The sequence below is a fragment of the Alligator mississippiensis genome, chromosome 11 (genome assembly GCF_030867095.1).
Source record: "Alligator mississippiensis isolate rAllMis1 chromosome 11, rAllMis1, whole genome shotgun sequence".
In the NCBI taxonomy this organism is placed as follows: Eukaryota; Metazoa; Chordata; order Crocodylia; family Alligatoridae; genus Alligator; species Alligator mississippiensis.
This window is the reverse complement of record NC_081834.1, coordinates 29,481,821-29,500,570: the sequence shown is the minus strand read 5'-3', so window position 1 is coordinate 29,500,570 and position 18,750 is coordinate 29,481,821. Positions and strand designations below refer to the sequence as shown.

Here is an 18,750-nt window from a genome sequence, read left to right as displayed (position 1 = left end):
TACACAGTATTATCTTAAAAAAAAAAAAGGAACCATGAACTACAGTCTACCAAATAAAGGTTATCATGAACAATATAAACAAAAACCTCAGTCAATGACTACATTAAGGACATGCTGCATATTCACATATCTACAGGATTTAATTCTCAAAAGAACCAATATATGAACTAATCAGTTGGAAAATATAGGAAAATCACTTTACCTATGAATTACCCTAGCTCAGCAGCAGAGGAATGCTAAAGGACTCATTTTCAGCATCACTCCTGCTATTCTATCAATTCCAAACTGGTACATGTATGATGTCATCCTGATGCTGCAGTCCAAATGGAGGAAGACGCCTATGATTTTACAGGCAACTCAGGAAGTTTATTTACATAAAAAGACAGTATACCAAGAACTTCCTCAATCTCTTTCCCAAGAGATAACAAGAAACAACTATATGCTCTGTAAAGCCTCCTTCCTCCCATCCATGTCAGTAAATTCAAAACCCTCAAGTTAAATGGTACACTGAAGTACTTAAAACGGTTAATATCACTTCCAAGATGTTATTATTGTATTTAATATGCCTAAGGATAAAGTAATTACACCAAATGACTTAACTTTCTGATCAGGTCCCAAGACAGCATCATTAAAGGCAAACCATTTTAACTGTCATTCCCAAATCAACAAGTCTGGTAACAGAAGCCATACACCAATAGAAAAAACTCAAAATGCTGGGTTATTAGGCACAACATTTCTCTTAGCCTAGATTGTGATGAACAAAGAAATTAGGAACAAGAGATCTATGTGATATCAGCTATGCAAGACTTCAATATTAAAATACAGAAGTTCCCTCTCCCAGAACAGTTTCAGAGGCTGTTGCCTGTAGAGAAAATACTGATTTTCATTAAAAAGCATGAAGTCATTTTAATTGCCACATGTCCCCCTGAGTATGAAACCATACTGCTCAAATTCTGAATTTCCTTTAAAAAAAGAAAAATCAGGGAAACAGGGTTAGTAAAGAGACCAACTTTAAAAACTAAGCAGAACTACCAAAGTTTTACAAAGCTAACATTTAATAAAGTGAGCAACAAGTAATTCCAGGTGCTGTATCAACCCAAGCTCCCCACCATTTACCTTGCAAATGCTTTAAAGCTGCCTCTTCTTACTTGTAGCACAAAAAATGATTGACAATACACAAAAATCCCTTTAAATGCACAAAGAATCAAAGTTATTTCCCTCTTAAATCTTTGAAATGTTGTTAAGTTTCAATTGGTGAAGTAAGACTTTAAATGCAGAATATTCAGAAAAATTCAACTGCAGGATTACAATTTGCAGTAGTCTTAAGTAACTATCATGAAGCCAAGACACAGGAGTCTAACTCTAATCCTGGCTCTGCTGCTGGCACAGCAAGTGGCCATGGACAAAATATTTTATCCCTATACCTTTCTATTAGGGCTGTGAGAAATTTTACCGACCACTTTGTTCCGACACTGTTTCGACCAATTTCGAGGTCAAAACAGCAAAATCGGAATGAAACAAAGGCCATTGAAACAGCCTCAAAACAAAACAAGGCTGGTTAAAATGTTCCGAGAGTCGTTTCGCATGATGTAGCACCAGTGCGGGGGACCGGGAAGCAACCCAGCTGGGGCAGCCTCCCACCCCCGGCGCGATGTAGCACTGGGGATGGGAAGTCAGCCCAGTTGGGCTGCCTCCCACCCCCCCGGCAAAACTCAAAACAGCATTGAAACAGCCTTTGTTTTGACAGAATGGAACAGAACAGCTGTTTCGATTCGAAATTAAATCCGACATGAAACACTGTTCCATTGAACCTCAAGGCAAAATGGAACGGTGCCGTTTTGCACAGCCCTACTTTTTATTCCTAGCTAAAGTGGAACTAACAGAGCTCTTGTGACATCTAGTAAGTTAACATTCATACAGCACTGAATATGAAAAGACGGAGAATAGCATAATGTAACCATCCCAAGCGGGGAAGGGGGGAGAAGAGGCACTCAGCGCAAGGGCAAAAAATGAGGCACTTAGCACTAGTTTTATATGCTGTGTGAATCCAATTCTAAATGAATGGCATGTTATGTACCACAATGGAACAAAGGTATGCATATTCTGGGTGAAAAGTGAAGAACCAAAGGGTAACACATTGTTAAGTGTTGCTTAGCAATGAAACATGCGAATGATGTGCCAGTGATGTCATCCCCCCCACTTCAAGAGGATTAAAATGCTTGTCAGAAATATGCTATTTTGAAAGGTCCTAAAGGGAACACACAGCTGCAGCTGTCACCAGGCATGGAAATGGTGCAAATACAGAAGTCAGCAGCATTTGAGAGCCTCTTTGTCCTTCTCTGCTGCTTTTCAGTTAGTTTCTCTCTTTTCTCCCACCATAGAAAAATCCTATTTTGTACAAGCAGCGCTAGACTGTATGATTGTGCATTTAAAGTCATTAGAGAGTTGAAATTGTGGCTGCATAGCTGTTGTCAATTTCATCATGGTCTCAGCAATTTGTTAGATGGTATAGTTTTCACAGCTTATTTTTGATTTTCACACTAAGATCAGCATTATCTGCACCAGGTGCTTTAAACAAATAAAGGCTAAATGCGGATCTAAAAGCCAATCAAATAGTGCTTCTAAGAGCACATTTCAAGAAATATTCTGAAAGCACAAGTTTCATTACAGTAACAAGACACTGATGATTTCCCTGATACCTTTTCACACAAGGCAATAGAGCAACTAACTGACCTGCACAGCTTGTGTCCTTGGAATTGCCGGTGATCCTTTCCTAGAAGGAAAGCTTTTTCCTAACTGGTGTTGTAGCTGTAGGTACTCAAGTTGGTTTTACATTTAGCTTTTAAGCTTTTGTAAAGTTCTTGAGAACAGAACTGTCAAGTTAGTTTGCACAGTCAATAGCTTCCAAAACTTCCTGCTTTATCCGGGTGTATTGAGGTCATGTTGCTGCTTCATGTTTTCTGCAGCTTCTTCAAAACATTAGTTATCAACATGTCAGAGAAGGGCCATGAGCTAAAAAAAGTTTATCAAAGCTATACAAGCTTCCAAGCCGCCTACAGAGTCTTAGAAATTTTGAATGGTAAAGTAAATTGTGTGGTGTGATTAAAACAAAATCTTTAATGCCCAAATTTGAAATAATCTCTTAATATATGATTAATCTGAGAAGAGCAACTATTATAATGCTGTGAAGTTTCACTACTTAGCTCTCAAAAAGCTAACTGGGCAAACAACTAGATATTGTCAAGAACCAGATTCTGATTTTTGGCACTCATAACACCATGAAAGACTTTGCAGTAGTAATAGCTGCAGAAATCAGCAAAATCAGAAAATATTCTAGCACCTTCTCAGCCCCACATTGGCACCGACGTTAGCACTAGAGAGAATTAACAGAAGTTTCTGTTCACTTAAGTCAGACAACTCAATATGTAAGAAAACAGACGTTCCATAAAGTAGTGTCATTTTATCATAGTAATTTTCCTTAATGTAAAACCAGAACCAGTTAAATAGATGTCAGTTATATGAACTGTATGTTTCAAAGTTATAATTTCATAAGCATTGCTTTGAAATGTCCAAGGCTTTGTTACCAATTGAACTATTCAACTGCAACAAGCACCAACACCAACGTCATTGAAACAACCTGCAATAAGAGGCTCAAATCTGTTTGCACACCCCTTCTTATCAAGGCACTGCTGACTCAAGTAACAGAAAGATAAATCCAGAAAAATGCACTGATTAGCCTTGCAGGGAGGGATTTATAAGTGCTACACTTTTATGTATGTTTATGAGTGCACGGAAGAAGGAACTTGGTAAATCAAAAATGATATTGCGCAGCTTTATGATGGAAAGAAGTTTCTAGGATGGTACGACAGAGTAAAAAGTCAAATGAAAAAGTGGCCAAACACTAGAAAAACTGTTTCCATGTCTTTCTTCTATATAATTTTACAAACAGTAAAGAACATAATGCAAGGCTGACAAGAAACAGGCTATTTAGTATATAATTAGGTAATTTTGTTCCTTAAGAACTAACCAAACTGCCCTAGCTTCTTTGAATTGGGCTCCTCAGCACTCTGCTGCTTGCTAGAGACTAATAGGTTGTAACAGGGTTTAAAATATTCTTTTTCCTTTTTACCTTTTGCATACACCAAGGCATTAAAACCTAGAACTGGTGAAAGATTATTAGAGGTTGTAAGACTTTACTCTGAAATTAGCTTAGTTGCAAGATACTAAGAACAACTTTGCAGGCCTATGTATGAGCTTCTGTAGTAAAATCTTCACAAAAAGTTTCTCATACAAAACAGCTATTTTTTAAAGCAACCATTTTCAGGACAAAGGGCAACAGAAAAGTAGAACTTGAGACGACTTGTGCCGATGTTAGTTTAGGTCAGACTGCTATTTCACATAGACTTCTTCATGGTAATCCCCCAATACATTTGCCCAGTACAGGTCAGAACACCCCAACAACAGAATTTGTTTTCTCAGGGCACACTTAGTCAGTTATGTTAATGATACATTTATCTGTGCTAGGCACCTATACTCTGAGGCCAGAATGGAGTCCACCAAAAGGATTTCCTGAGACTCCTGTTCCGAGTGGTAGCTTGTCCCTTTGAATCAGCTGTATGTTTGTTCATTCTGCAGCTTTAAAAAACAAGTTTAGAAAAAGTACATTCGTGAACAAGCGAGGGAAAGCATGTAAAAGCATATGCAGTGATAAAATATGGTAGTAACAGTTAATTATTTTTTGGGAAAAGTTTAGATCCCTGGAAGTTTATCAACCCTACTACTTTACCTATCATAGGTAGAGATGTTTTGCATTGATTAAAACCCCCAGCAAATGGTCAAATAGGTTTATCATTCTATTACTGAACCAAATGGATCAAGATTTACACAGAAAGCAGCTCTGGAAGTTTTGTAATGCACTTTGTTAACTCTATACTTGACTATGCATTTCGAACAACTTAAACCCGATACTAAAGCTGTATCAAGAATTAAATGATTTTTCCCCACCAAACGGTCCTTCCTTCAGCAACAATCACTGTCCCCATTGGCTTTTTTTAGCAGGATTCTCAGGATCTCATCTTGTTTGCTATTTCTTCCTTTATGTGGTTCAGCACAGTATTCAAGTTTCCATTTGTCTATAATCTCTTGACAACCAAATCTACTTCCATGTTCTCAAATAGCATGTGTGTAAGAATAACTCTAGCCTATCGTTGTCTCCATCTGAACTGGTCTCTCCTTTCTGGTGTTTAGCCAGCAGCTCAAATTCCATCTATTATAGCTGTTTTCTTCCACAAAATGACAGTGCAACCATATTTTCCACCCCATCTCAGTGTAATCTAACTTGTGTACCCTTTTTATCCAGGCTTACCTTCCCATGCTATTGCTGCTAAAACCCTAGCTTCATTTTTGTTATACAACCCGAGTTACTGTAACAGGGATTGGCAATTATTTTGGCTGGTGGACCACTTAAAGAGTTTTGGCGAGTTGCTGAGAGCCTCACAAAATCTTTCAGAACATATCATTTTAACAAATTACAGATAAAAGCAAACCGTATAACAAAAGTTTTACTCTTGTATAATGGGGGAGGGGTGCTTGCATGCTAGGTCCCAGAAGCCAGCTTGGGTGGGGCAAAGCACGAGTGCAGCTGCAGTCTATCCCCACCCCTATCCAGCCCACTGCTGCCCTCATGGTGCTCCACACACAGGCGAGCCTATGCCATGCTCCTGCCTGCACCTATCTTGCACCCACCAATGGCAATGCCCCAGCCCTGGCCAAAGTGCACAGCTTCCTGGCAAGACTGCCTTCCACCTGCAGGTGGCTGCTCATTACGCTGGGTGGTTAAGTAGAAGGCAGCTAGGAGATGGAGCTGAAGCCCTGCACACTATGCCAGGAGCTGCCCAGCTGCAGCTCCCCCCCTCCCCAGCCTTGACTATGCATATGACCATGCTACCCGCTCCCCAGAGTGGCACAGCAGGGACAAGGAGGAAGAAGAGCCAAGTAGGACCCAGGAGACTGCAGCTGCAGCACTGGGCATGCTGCATGGGGCTGGGGCCAGGGCAGTGCTGTCAGCAGGCACATGGAAGGCACAGGCAGCAGTGTGGTGCAGGCTGCCCCAAGTAGGGCTTGCCCCATGGTAAGAACCACAGGGCAGCCGTAGGCCAGGTGAAAATCAATCAGTGGACCAAATCCAGCCTGTGGGCCAAGTTATAGTACAGAGGTGGGCAAAATATGGAGGAGTATACCTACTTGGCCCGCACTTGCAGGAGGGCAGGTAGAAAGGCCAAAGCAACTACGGAGCTGAGGCTGGCAACAGAAATAAAAGACAACAAAAAGTCTTGTTTTAGGTACGTAGGGAGTAAAAGGAAGGCGCAGGCCAGCATAGGACCCGTACTGAACAAGAAGGAGCAATTAATGACAGACGGGGGGCGGGACATGGGACAAGGCTGAGTAATTCAATGAGTTTTTTGCCTCAGTGTTCTTGAACAAGGGTCAAGGTAAGTCTCCCAACGGGTTCTTCGTTGGGCAGAGGGACACCAGCCCACTAACTGTTGGAGCAGAGTCACTTGGATGGACTGGATGTGTTCAAGTCAGCAGGCCTGGATGTGTTCAAGTCAGCAGGCCTGGATGAGCTGCATCCAAGGGTACTGAAGGAATTGGCCAATGTCATAGGAGAACCACTGGCATGGCTGTTCCAGTGCTTGTGGTACTCGGGTTAGGTCCCGGAGGACTGGAAAAGGACTGATGTGGTCCCTAGTCTCAAGAAGTGGCGGAAGGAGGATCAGAGTAATTATAGGCCAATTAGTCTTACCTCTACCCTTGGAAAAGTCTTTGACAAATATGATCCTTAATTTTTTCAGTCTCACCTCCATCCTTGGCAAAGTCTTTGAAAAAATTATCAAGGCTCACATTTGTGAGAGCCCGGCAGGACAAATTATGCTGAGGGAAAATCAGCACGGGTTCGTGGCAGGCAGATCGTGCCTGACCAATCTAGTTTCTTTTTATGACCAGGTTACGAAACGCCTGGACACGGGAGGAGGGGTGGATGTCGTGTACTTAGACTTCAGGAAGGCCTTCGATACGGTATCCCACCCCATACTGGTGAACAAGTTAAGAGGCTGTGACTTGGATGACTACACAGTCAATTCTGGGCGCCGCAATTCAAGAGGGATGCGGATAACCTGGAGAAGGTCCAGAGAAGGGCCACTCGTATGGTTAAGGGCCTACAGACCAAGCCCTACGAGGAGAGACTAGAGAACCTGGACCTTTTCAGCCTCCGCAAGAGAAGGTTGAGAGGCGACCTTGTGGCTGCCTATAAGTTCATCACGGGGGCACAGAAGGGAACTGGTGAGGTTTTATTCACCAAGGCGCCCCCGGGGGTTACCAGAAATAATGGCCACAAGCTAGCAGACAGCAGATTTAGATTGGACATTAGGAAGAACTTCTTCACAGTTCGAGTGGCCAAGGTCTGGAACGGGCTCCCAAGGGAGGTGGTGCTCTCCCCTACCCTGGGAGTCTTCAAGAGGAGGTTAGATGAGCATCTAGCTGGGGTCATCTAGACCCAGCACTCTTTCCTGCTTATGCAGGGGGTCGGACTCGATGATCTATTGAGGTCCCTTCCAACCCTAACATCTAACATCTATGAATTGTGGGAGTCCAGCGGGAAAAATAAAGCAGCACGGCAGCCAGCATGAATTCATAGCAGGCAGATCATGCCCGACTAATCTGGTTTCCTTTTATGACGAGGTCACAAAATGCTTAGATGCAGGAGTAGAGGTAGATTTTGTTTACTTGGATTTTAGAAAAGTCTTCAATATGGTATCTCATCCCATTCTCATAAATAAATTAAGAGGCTGTGACTTAGATGATTACACAGGCCAGTGGGTGGCAAAATGGCTTGGGGGTCACACCCAGAGAGTGATGGTGGATGGGCCAGTATCAACCTGGAAGAATGCGAGTAGTGGGGTCCCACAGGGCTCAGTCCTTGGACCTGTACTCTTCAATATCTTCATCAGCAACTTGGATGTGGGTGTGAAGTATACTCTGTCCAAGTTTGCAGATGATACTAAATTGTGGGGTGAAATGAACACATCAGAGGGTAGGGAACAATTTCAGGCAGACCTGGACAGGTTGGAAGAGTGGGCAGTACACAACAGGATGCAGTTCGACAAGGACAAATACAGAGTGCTGCACGTAGGGCGTAAAAATATCCAGCATACCTACTGGCTGGGAAGTGACCCTCTCAGCAGCACAGAAGCAGAAAGGGATCTCAGAGTCATAGTGGACTCCAAGATGAACATGAGTTGTCAGTGTGATGAAATCATCAGCAAAGCTAACCGCACTTTATCATGCATCAGCAGATGCATAACAGACAGAACCAAGGAGGTGATACTTCCCCTCTATAATGTAATTACTGTAATGATTCTCAACAAGGTGCTGCAGTACCCCGAGGTGCCTTGAGAGCCCTTCAAGGGTAGTGAATGGAGCTATACAATTTTAGCACTGTCAAATGTGCAAGCCCGATTCACAAGATAAACCTAGAAATTTCAAATAGGAACCCACGATGCTGAAAACCTTCTGACTTGTTGTGGCCTTGGAGTTTTCTGCAACAGAAAAAGGGATCTATTATTTTTCTGCCATCAAAAGTGAGTGAAAACCAAGAGCTGGCATGTACCAAGGGGTGCCTCAAACCTTAAAAAGTTGAGACTCACTACTCCATTGTTTCCAGATCACAGCACGGAAGAATCCTCATACGTAGCACAAGGAAAGTTTGCCCACAGCTTGGCAACAATTTAGCTTCCCACTATTCAATATCAAAGATGGCTTTCCGATTAGTAAACTCCATCAAAAACTATAATCCCCATTAAAACTAAAAAATTAAATGCTCCTAGCACCGGAGATTTAGTATTGTTTCTTAAGAATCTTTTCAAGACATTAAAAAACCCCAATGGTTTAAATTTAATGCAAGTCCTAGAGTAGGCTGCTTGCACTGGGAAGTTAGATGTGGTCCAAGAAAATAATTTCAGTTGAATAATTCCTGTTGGGTAGCCCAGTGGCTAATCAGTCCATTTTAATATGCTCACTAAATGATACTTGAAAATTGCCCGATTTGAATTCCCACAGGCAGTTCAGACATTTCTCAAGTTACCACCACAGGACAGGATTTTATTTAGCCAATTCATAAATTTGTCAAAAGACAGCCCCCCCTCATCCTGTTTAATTCAACTTTTCAGCAAATCCCTTATTTTATTATTTTCCCCTAAACCTTATGTCCCAGCTTCATATTCTTTATTATTTATGCAGCATTTGAATTATTGCATGATTTAAGGCCACTGGATAAACTGTTTTTGTTTCTCTGCAACATGCACTTGGATGCTTTACAAAGAGCAGGGTTACCAAAACTGTTTCCACGATTTTCTTTTAAGAAAACAATATTCCTGCAGAATTAAGCTAATGGCTGCAACGTGTTTTACAGCAGCATTACCCACACAACGTTGGATAAAAATAAGTATTTTTTAAAACATTTACTACAACTTTTAAGAAAAGAAGAGGGAGAGATGATTTAATTTTCAGGGTCACCTGTAGATAAGGAACAGGCAGGTGAAGAGGAGGTAAGTGGGAATGAAGTGTTACTAGCAACTAATCTGAGAGTTCCACATCTAATAGCTCCAAGTCATTTGCCTCAAGATTTGTGTACTTTTGTTACAACAATATGAATGCAAGGACCATACCACAACCCCCCAAACAAAAATGAGGCATTATGCTTTGTCTTTCAATACTGACTGCATCCTACTATTCAATCTTAAATGTTTGCATATAAGATACTTCCCTTGCTTTTTTCCACCTTAGCCTCATTTCTTTCAACGAAAAGCAGTTGCATAAGCCACTATTTCCCTTAACTCCTAAAATATCCAAGTCAAAGGTCAATAAAATGCATCACATCTTATTCTCTGGATATTACCCCAGTAGGCTTATTTTCCTTTTTCCTGATTATTTTGATTGTTATTATAAACAAAGGATATCTGAAAATACAAATTGTTATTTTCAGATAATTTCTCTCTGATCATACACTTTTATTCCAACTATTCCCATTAATGGGTACTTGGCCTTAAAACTCTTATCTATTCTGATCCACCTAGTCTTTGGGGTTTTTTTCCTGCTTCTATACAAGAGGCCCTCAACTACAGTTTAGTATGTTCCCCAACTGTATTTGCAATTAATCACTTCAGTATTAATCCCACTGATTACCACAATCCAACATAAAATAGAATTTTCTTTTATAAGAGATGCTAAATGCTTATGTAAAAGCTCTGAAAGCATCTAGTGCTGTCCTAAATTTCCTTTCAAGAATTTTGATAGATAAAATATTTGAAGCTAGATGTTGTCTATCTGCAAATTCCTTCATAACCCCTCTCCTCTCACAACATCCCCCCTCCTTAAGATTTTACCATTGCTTTTTAAAAGCTTTTAAAAAGGGATTTCAGACTGTTGGTTGCACCTCACTTCACCTGGTTGAAGTATCTTGATAATCTTAAACAGACAAGGTCCTTTGGGTAAATATGATCTCTTTTATTAGACCAACTAAATAGTTGGAAAAGTTGTTCACTGCAAGCTTCTAGGCACAAATGCTTCTTCAGACATAGGGAGAGTCTGCTGTTTGGTGCTCTTGCGGATGGAATAGAAGCCAATATAACCTTGGGACTTTTAGGACTTCATCTTTCTCCCTCCAACATGTCTTCTACAAAATTGATCCCCACCAGAGAACATTAGTAGCATGTGAAGTCTATTCTTTCGGTCTAACCTTTGTGAGAAGGTCAAATGTTAATATTACAAGTTATGCAATAAGCAAATAGTGTTATAATTAACAGCTACATCATATCACTGCATACCAAGATGACGTCAACACGCTACTTGTATTTTGCCTTTAAAATAAAGCATCATCTGTTTAAAGTAAAACTGACTCAAAAGCCACATCTGAATTCTGGGGTATAGGCTGTAGTCATGCTGGTCTAAAGACATAAGCAGACAAGGTTCTTTGGGTAAATCTGATATCTTTACTTTCCAACTATTTAAGTTGGTTTAATGTTTTCTTTGCAGGCTTTTGGGTACAAATACCCTTTGTCAGGCTGAGGAGCATCTGCAGCTGATCTGTGTAAAGAATAGTAAAGACACCAGAAGCCAGTATGAATTCTTGCTCTCTGTTACTAAAGCTGAGGCATATTGTGCAGGTATCAAGTGAGAGGCCTGGAAGGAGCATGAAAGCTCATGACAATCAGTACATTCAGGTGACTGCAGGACAGTAGAACTTGGTTTGATTTATTAGGAGAAAAAACAGAAATCCCAAACACTAAAAATGTTTACATTTAATTATTAAAAAAACCCCCCAAACAGTTAAAGAAGAATTCAGAAACAGTACAAGAATAATATGAAAGCAGCAGCAGAACGATCAACAAGTAAAAAAAGATGGAGGCTTCCAATTATTTCCAAGGTATTTGTTCAAAGGCATTTTAAGAAAAGGACAGAGGTCTTATAGTATGTACTAAAAACCCTAGGAAAATTACTAAGCAGCAATTCTAACCAGGATGCCATGGCACCTTGGTGTGCCTTGACATCCTTTCAAGAATGTCTCAGGATGCTACACAAAACATTAGCACTGTTAGATGTGCACATGATTCACAAGATAAACCAAGATTTCAAATAGGAAGCCCTAGTATTAAAACATTCTGGTCTGTTATGGTCCGAGTTCTCTGCAATGGAAGACTTGCTCTATTATATTCTAATATAATAAAGGGCTTTGTCTGTCTGTCCGTGCGTCCGTCTGTAATGCTTCTGGGCAACTGCGCATATGCCACAGAGGATGGGTGGCAATTGACTGTGGGGACTCTGCCTCAGACAGGGAGGTGGGAGCACCACTGTTCCACAGGAGGCAGAGGCAAGCTCCACTGCTCTGCTGGAGGTGGGTCAGGGGAGGGAGCTGCCACCTCCTCAGGTGGAGGGAAGCCCCACTGATCCACAGGAGGAGGTGGAAACAGAAGTGGGCGGGGTGGGGGAGGGAGCCACCACACTGAAGGAGGTAGAAGTGGGATCATTTACATGGCCAGCCACAAAGGGCAGGGGAGGCACATGTAAACACTCCCTGAAATGCACAGTCATTCATGAGCAGTAGGCTAGTTTTTGTAATAAAAATTAAATGAAAAACTAAGACCTAGCATTTTCCAAGGGGTGCCTAAAGTCTAACAAGGTTGAGAAGCACTGATCTAGAGCCTTGGCAGAGAAAAAAAATGGGCAGAGTCCCTGGTGATCATAAACAAAGCTTGCTTGCAAGCAGAACTAATAATTATTAGGTGAAGAGTTGGAGACATTATCTGTTGGCAGACCACCGACTAGATTCTAGGAACACTTGAAAGATGATCAGTGTACCCAGTTACATTGGAATGCATAAAAATGACTGGTTCATATTGTTTTTCAGTCTTCAGAGACTGAGTTCAGTAGTTGGTTGTGCCTTATTCTAAGAGCTTGTAAACACTTAAATGGGGTTGGGAGTTAGAGCTGTAGAAGTGCAACTATACTATGCCTCCCCTTTCCCACTACAGCGGTTACAACTTGTACAGGTCTGGTTTTACCCATACAGTTTAAGCTAGTTCCTAAAAAGGAATAAGCTAGAGGACTTGTCAATATTACCACTCTGCATTACAGTTTTGCCTTTGAGGGGTGGGGAAGTAAGTAACTGTTACTGACTTATTCTACAAACAATTTATTAGAGGTTAGCATTTAAATGAAGTGTTAATACATTAAACCTGCCCAGTTCAATACGCCTGAATTGAAGTGGTAGAAAATAAGCCACAAATGGAATGAAATTAAAATTACCCTAAAGTAAAAACCAAACCAAACCACACAAAAAAAACAACCCTTATCAAAAGCTCTGTGGTCCAATGCAAATAATTCATGTTTAATTCCAGTAGTACATGATGGCATTATTCAAGATGAAGTGTGTCACAATGAAGCAGAACAAAAATAGGGACAATCTTCATAACAAGATATTTTCAAAGCTCCCCATCATATGACATGACAGTTTAAGTCTGTTCAAGCACAATAACTCTTTAAATGCAGCTTCATTCAGAACAGTCTTTACTATCTCAAAAGCAGCAAAGGAAGTCACTGGCAGTTTTGCTGTCAAAACTGAAAGACAAAGACATAAATGCTATCAGAAAGGCATATATCTTCCTTATCAAGAAAGTATTACCTTCAGCATAGTAACTTGATGAGCTTTATTTAGTTTGTCCTGAATATGCAGTTCTATCACATTTAATACAAGTTACCAAACAAGAAAACTGTTAAAGAAAACATTAGTGGTGGCCTGTGCAACACATTCAATACTGTCGCTGATATCAGCTGATTAGAACATCTGGCCATTTATTGTGTATGCACACGTGTGTGTGCAGTATTGTTCATTACAAATCTGAAAAATACAAGACCGCAGAACACTGTGCCTGAAATTTTATGACAAGGAAGTCTCTACCCTTTTCACAGACAACAAAAGGGGGGGGGGATAACTTTACAGATGCAGTTATTCTAAATATCCAAGGTTCAAAAGCATGACTTTAACCCTGTTTAAGAAGTCTAACAATCTTAAAATACATTTTGGATGATCCAATTTTTCCACAATTACCATGAACTTCATGGATGGCTAACAGTAAAGGGAAATGTCATTATATAGTATCACCAGTTATATCTGTTGCTGCAATCTACTGGTAATGTCTCAGGGGAAATCTGGATGAGCTAATTAATAAGACTGGAAATACATACAGATTATGCTCAAAAGACAATGATGCTATGGAACCTACTACATGGGCAAGAAGGCCATTCCTCAGCATTAAAGTATATTTGGAGGCTGGCCCAGGCAACAACAAATGAGATGTGTGATGGGGAAACTGCCACCGCCCCCCAAAAAAACACCCCTGAATTTCTTTTTTCCTTTTCCAACCTTTAAAACTGAATATTCAGCTATAAACCCCCAAAAGTATACATGAAGGAAGGTAATTCCACATCTTTCCATGTGGACAGTATGAACTATAACATCAATCAGTAAACACAGGATATTTGATTAAAAAAAAAGTTTTTAAAAGACCTGCCCTCCTCTAGGCAATTCAGCATTAATCATTAACAAAAATCACCCTGAATGCCCTCCCATCAAAATATATTACCAACCCTAGAGAACAAGCTCCCTGTAATAAAAAGATTGCAGACATTTTCATTTCTACTGAAACATGCTCAAGTTAGTCTGAAACCACAAACAGCACAAAAAAAAAAAAAAAAAAAGAGAAGAAGAAAGAAAATCGCAGACAACGACTCGTTATCGACAGAAAAGAATCTCTACACACCAAGCACCGGTGTGTGACTCCTGAGCAAGAAAACATGTTTCAAGAGCTGCGTACCATGAGATTGGTTCAAAAATCCTCCCCACCCCCAAATAAAAATTGTAAGACACTGTCACTAAACTTGGGATAAGGAACCACACAACTGAACAGAGTTGAGTCTATTGTCACCTGCAGTTACTCCTGTTTATTTCATAAAGAAAAACAATCTATTTTGAGAGCCACACTAGAAACAGTTACAACACAATCACTTGCCTACACACAAGCAAGTATAAGCCAATCTCCTAAAATACCTCTGAAGTGCCCTGTAGAAACCATTCACAACTAAGTAACTGGTGCACAAAACCACGTACCCAGAAAAACCACTCTGCTCCAAACGCATTTCATCTAGAGAAACGCTGTCGAAGCTCTGCACGCGCCTTCAAAAAAAAAAAAAAAAATCCCCAGAAGTCCTCATTTGCACAGCTCCCATTTATTATTCCCTCTAAACTGCTGCCCACGTACGTGCTGCGATGGGACGTTGCTGCAATCTCCCACCTGTATTTTGTGGAACTAAAGTCATTCTAAAAATATTTAGATGAGAAATATTTCTGGGTAAAAAAAACCCCAAAACAAAGCAAAACAAGCCAAACCCCCAACAAAAAACCGCACCCACTTGCCGAAGCCCAACCCCAACACTAGGCAGGCAGCGCGACATATCATCCTAACCCCAGCCTCCCCCTCGCAAAGCCGCGGACTGCTCTAACGCGAGGGACCGGGAGTCCCTCGTGACCCTAATCCCAAGGCTGCCCGCGAGGGAGCGTCGCGCTGGGTCCCGGCTCCCACCCACCGCCCGCCCCCCCCGTCTGGCTGCACCACGGCCCCCGGCCCGCAGCGCCCCGCTCACCCAGAAGATGAGGTTGAGGAAGACGAGGACAGTCTTAGACGAGGTGATGCCGCACTGCCCCATGGCTGCCGCGCCGCCAGCTGGCCGCTTCACGTGACCGGCGGTCTAAGATGGCGGCGGCGGCGCCGTCATATGAGGGGAGGGACCTAAGATGGCGCGGCCTGGCCTCTTAAAGGGGCCGCAGCAAGTCAGAAACATTTCGCTACTGCTGGACGTGTAGTGCGTTTGGTGCTGTGTTATCCTTTTCTTTCTTGGAAGTAAACATGAAGACCCCTTGGAGTCTGCTTGTATGGTAGTGCTAGTGGTGATTTATGTTAGAGATTTATGTGAGATTTTGTTCTCTTTTATGTATTTTTGATAGATTTCTAACTTAAAAAACAAACCAAGTTTAGAACACCTGCAGGCCCCCGTGCAAGATGTCAGGGCAGGGGGAGCTGCCAGGGCCCTGTGCTTGGCGGGGCGGTCCTGGCCCTGCCCCTGCCCCTGCCCGTGCCCCGGCCGCATGTCTCTGCTCCGGCCCTGCGGTGGCGGCGCAGCCTGAGGGGTCCGTTGTGGCAGCCCCAAAATAGGGGAAGGGGAAAGGCCACACCCAAGAAGGCAGCCCTGCCCAGCGGGAGCAGGCTTGACCCTCTGGCTTTAAAGCTCCGGGCCCTGGGCAGGCCCGGCTGCCGCCATCGGAGGGGGCCTGGCTCAGGGGGTCGCACCTGCCCCTGCAGATGCTTTCCCCACAGAGACGAGCAGCAGCGCCACCCGGGGCCTCGTAGTTGCCACCCTTCTACCTCGGGCAAGTCGCTGTGGCTGCAGCTGGAAAAGGTTGTCTGGAAAGTCCGGGATAAAGGGATGTCTGTGGAGGGCAGGGACGCAGGGGAGGGCTCCCAGCTGAGCCCTTCTCTTTGAGGGAGCTCAGGAACCTCGGGGCTGGAACAGCGGGACGGTGACCCAGCATTTGCATCTGCAGGATCAAAGACTCTTGTCTCAATAGTGCAACTAGCATGGTGTGAGCAGGGCACCAGGCCTGGGTGCTAGTATGGCCTTTTCTCCCAGGAGTCTGCCACAGCAGAAGCAGTCCTGTGCCGCTGCTGGCCATAGGAGCCAGGCAGGCACAGCCCCATGCCCAGCAGTGTATCTGGGGAAGAGGATTGTGAAATGATGCCTGCTCCCCAGAGGCTTTGCCACAGGAGTGGGTAGGGAAACAGGGCACCAGAAGCAGCCCCCACTGCTGCCTGTCCCCCTGTATATTGCAACATCCAAATACTGTGGGCCCTAAGGCCCACCCAGCTAACTAACAGCCCTTATTGTATGGGGGGGGGGAATGGATGAATGCTACTACAAAATACTTGGGACAACAAAGGCAAAAAACAGGACAGGAGTGAGAGTCAAAGGGTCAAAACACGAAAATGAGTGTGCCTGAGGGGAACTCCGAGCACAGCCCCCCCCGCGCCGCACTCATCAGTGCTCAGAGGCATCCAAGGAGCCGGTGGACGCTGCCCACTGGAGCTCTGCCCAGAAACGTGCACAGACAAATGAGAGGAAGGAGGAGGTTGACCAGGAGGCCCCAGGACTTGGTGGGGCTGTGGATGGGGTGACCAAAAACAAAGAGGCAGGGGTGAAATTCAGCCAGAACCTCAGGAGGGGGTTCTGGAGGTGGAAGTGGGAGGGCTGTAGCCTGGCGCACTCGAGGGTCCTGTGCTCCAGGGTCTCCCCCTGCCCACAGAAGGGGCAGGAGACCGGGGTGTCTGTGAAACTTGCCAGCATGGTGTTGGCTATGGGGGAGGACCTGGTGGGGGAGCTGCACTTTTGTGGTCACCTTGGGGACAGTGACCACCAATCAGTCGAATTCACCATACAGTGTAGGGTTGGTAAGATAACTAGTAGGGTGGAAGTGCTTGACTTTAGGAAGGCTAACTGCAGTGTGCTTAAGAGTCTAATCAATGATGCACTGCAGAATAAGAGTATTGGCGAGATGCGAGTCCAGGAAGCGTGGTCATTTCTAAAGGAAGCGATCCTTTGCGCGCAGAGGGAAACTATCCCAGCATGAGGGAAAAGGGGGAAAGGAGCCAAAAAACCTCCTTGGCTAAACAGGGAAATCCAGGGGAGCCTAAGGGTAAAAAAAAAGGCATATGGACGGTGGAAGCAGGGGGAAGCTACCAAGGAGGTGAATACCTATTTGGCCCACACTTGCAGGGAGGCAGGTAGAAAAGTCAAAGCAACTACACAACTGAGGCTGGCAACACAAATTAAAGACAACAAAAAGTCTTGTTTTAGGTAAGTAGGGAGTAAAAGGAAGGCGCAGGGCAGCATAGGACTCCTACTGAACAAGAAGGAGCAATTAGTGATGGACAGGGGGGACAAGGCTGAGTTATTCAATGAGTTTTTTGCCTCAGTGTTCCTGAACATGGCTCAAGATAAGTCTCCTAATGGGTTCTTAGATGGGCATCAGGGGGACACCAGCCCACCAATTGTCAATGCTGACTTGGTGCAGAGTCACTTGGATGGACTGGATGTGTTTAAGTCAGCAGGCCCAGATGAGCTGCATCTGAGAGTACTGAAGGAATTGGGCGGCATCGTAGCAGAACCACTGGCACGGCTGTTTGAGCGCTCATGGCAATCGGGTCAGGTCCCAGAGGACTGGAAAAGAGCCAACATGGTCCCTATTTTCAAGAAGGGGAAGAAGGAGGATCCAAATAATTATAGGCCAGTCAGTCTCACCTCCATCCTTGGAAAGGTCTTTGAAAAGATCCTATTTGTGGGAGTCCAGCAGGAAAAATAATACAGCAGGGCAACCAGCATGAATTCGTAGCAGGTAGATCATGCCTGACCAATCTGGTTTCTTTTTTATGACAGGATCACAAAATGCTTAGATGCAGAATTAGAAGTGGATGTCATTTTCTTGGATTTTAGAAAGGCCTTCTATACAGTATCTCATCCCATTCTCATAAATAAATTAAGAGACTGTGACTTAGATGTTTACACAGTCCGTGGGTGGCAAATTGGCTTAGAGGTTGCACCCAGAGAGTGGTAGTAGATGGGTCGGTATTGACCTGGAAGGATGTGGGGTCCCACAGGGCTTGTTCCTTGGACCTGTACTCTTCAATATCTTCATCAGTGACTTGGATGTGGGGGTGAAGTGTATTCTGTCCAAGTTTACGGCCAATACTAAATTGTGGGGTGAAGTGCACACTCCGGAGAGTAGGGAACGACTGCAGGCAGACCTGGACAGGTTAGAAAAATGGGCAGCACACAATATGATGCAGAACAACAAGGACAAGTGCAAAGTGCTGCACCTAGGGTGCAAAAATATCCATCATACCTACTGGCTGGGAAGTGACCCTCTCAGCAGCACAGAAGCAGAAAGGGATCTCAGAGTCATAGTGGACTCCAAGATGAACATGAGTTGTCACTGTGTTGAAATCATCAGCAAAGCTAACCGCACTTTATCATGCATCAGCAGATGCATGACAAACATGAATCAAGGAGGTGATACTTCCCCTCTAT

At 43.4% G+C, this 18,750-nt stretch overlaps 1 protein-coding gene across 1 annotated transcript in view; it reads right to left on the bottom strand.

The window, feature by feature from the left end:
- TSPAN3 (tetraspanin 3) overlaps positions 1-15,363 on the bottom strand; it is a 38,166-nt gene extending 22,803 nt beyond the window's left edge. The window contains exon 1 of the mRNA XM_006272403.4: positions 15,256-15,363. Within this exon, the coding sequence (XP_006272465.1) occupies positions 15,256-15,318 (63 nt within the window). The 5' untranslated portion in view covers positions 15,319-15,363. The remainder of the gene's footprint in view (positions 1-15,255) is intronic.
- Positions 15,364-18,750: the final 3,387 nt, after the last annotated feature.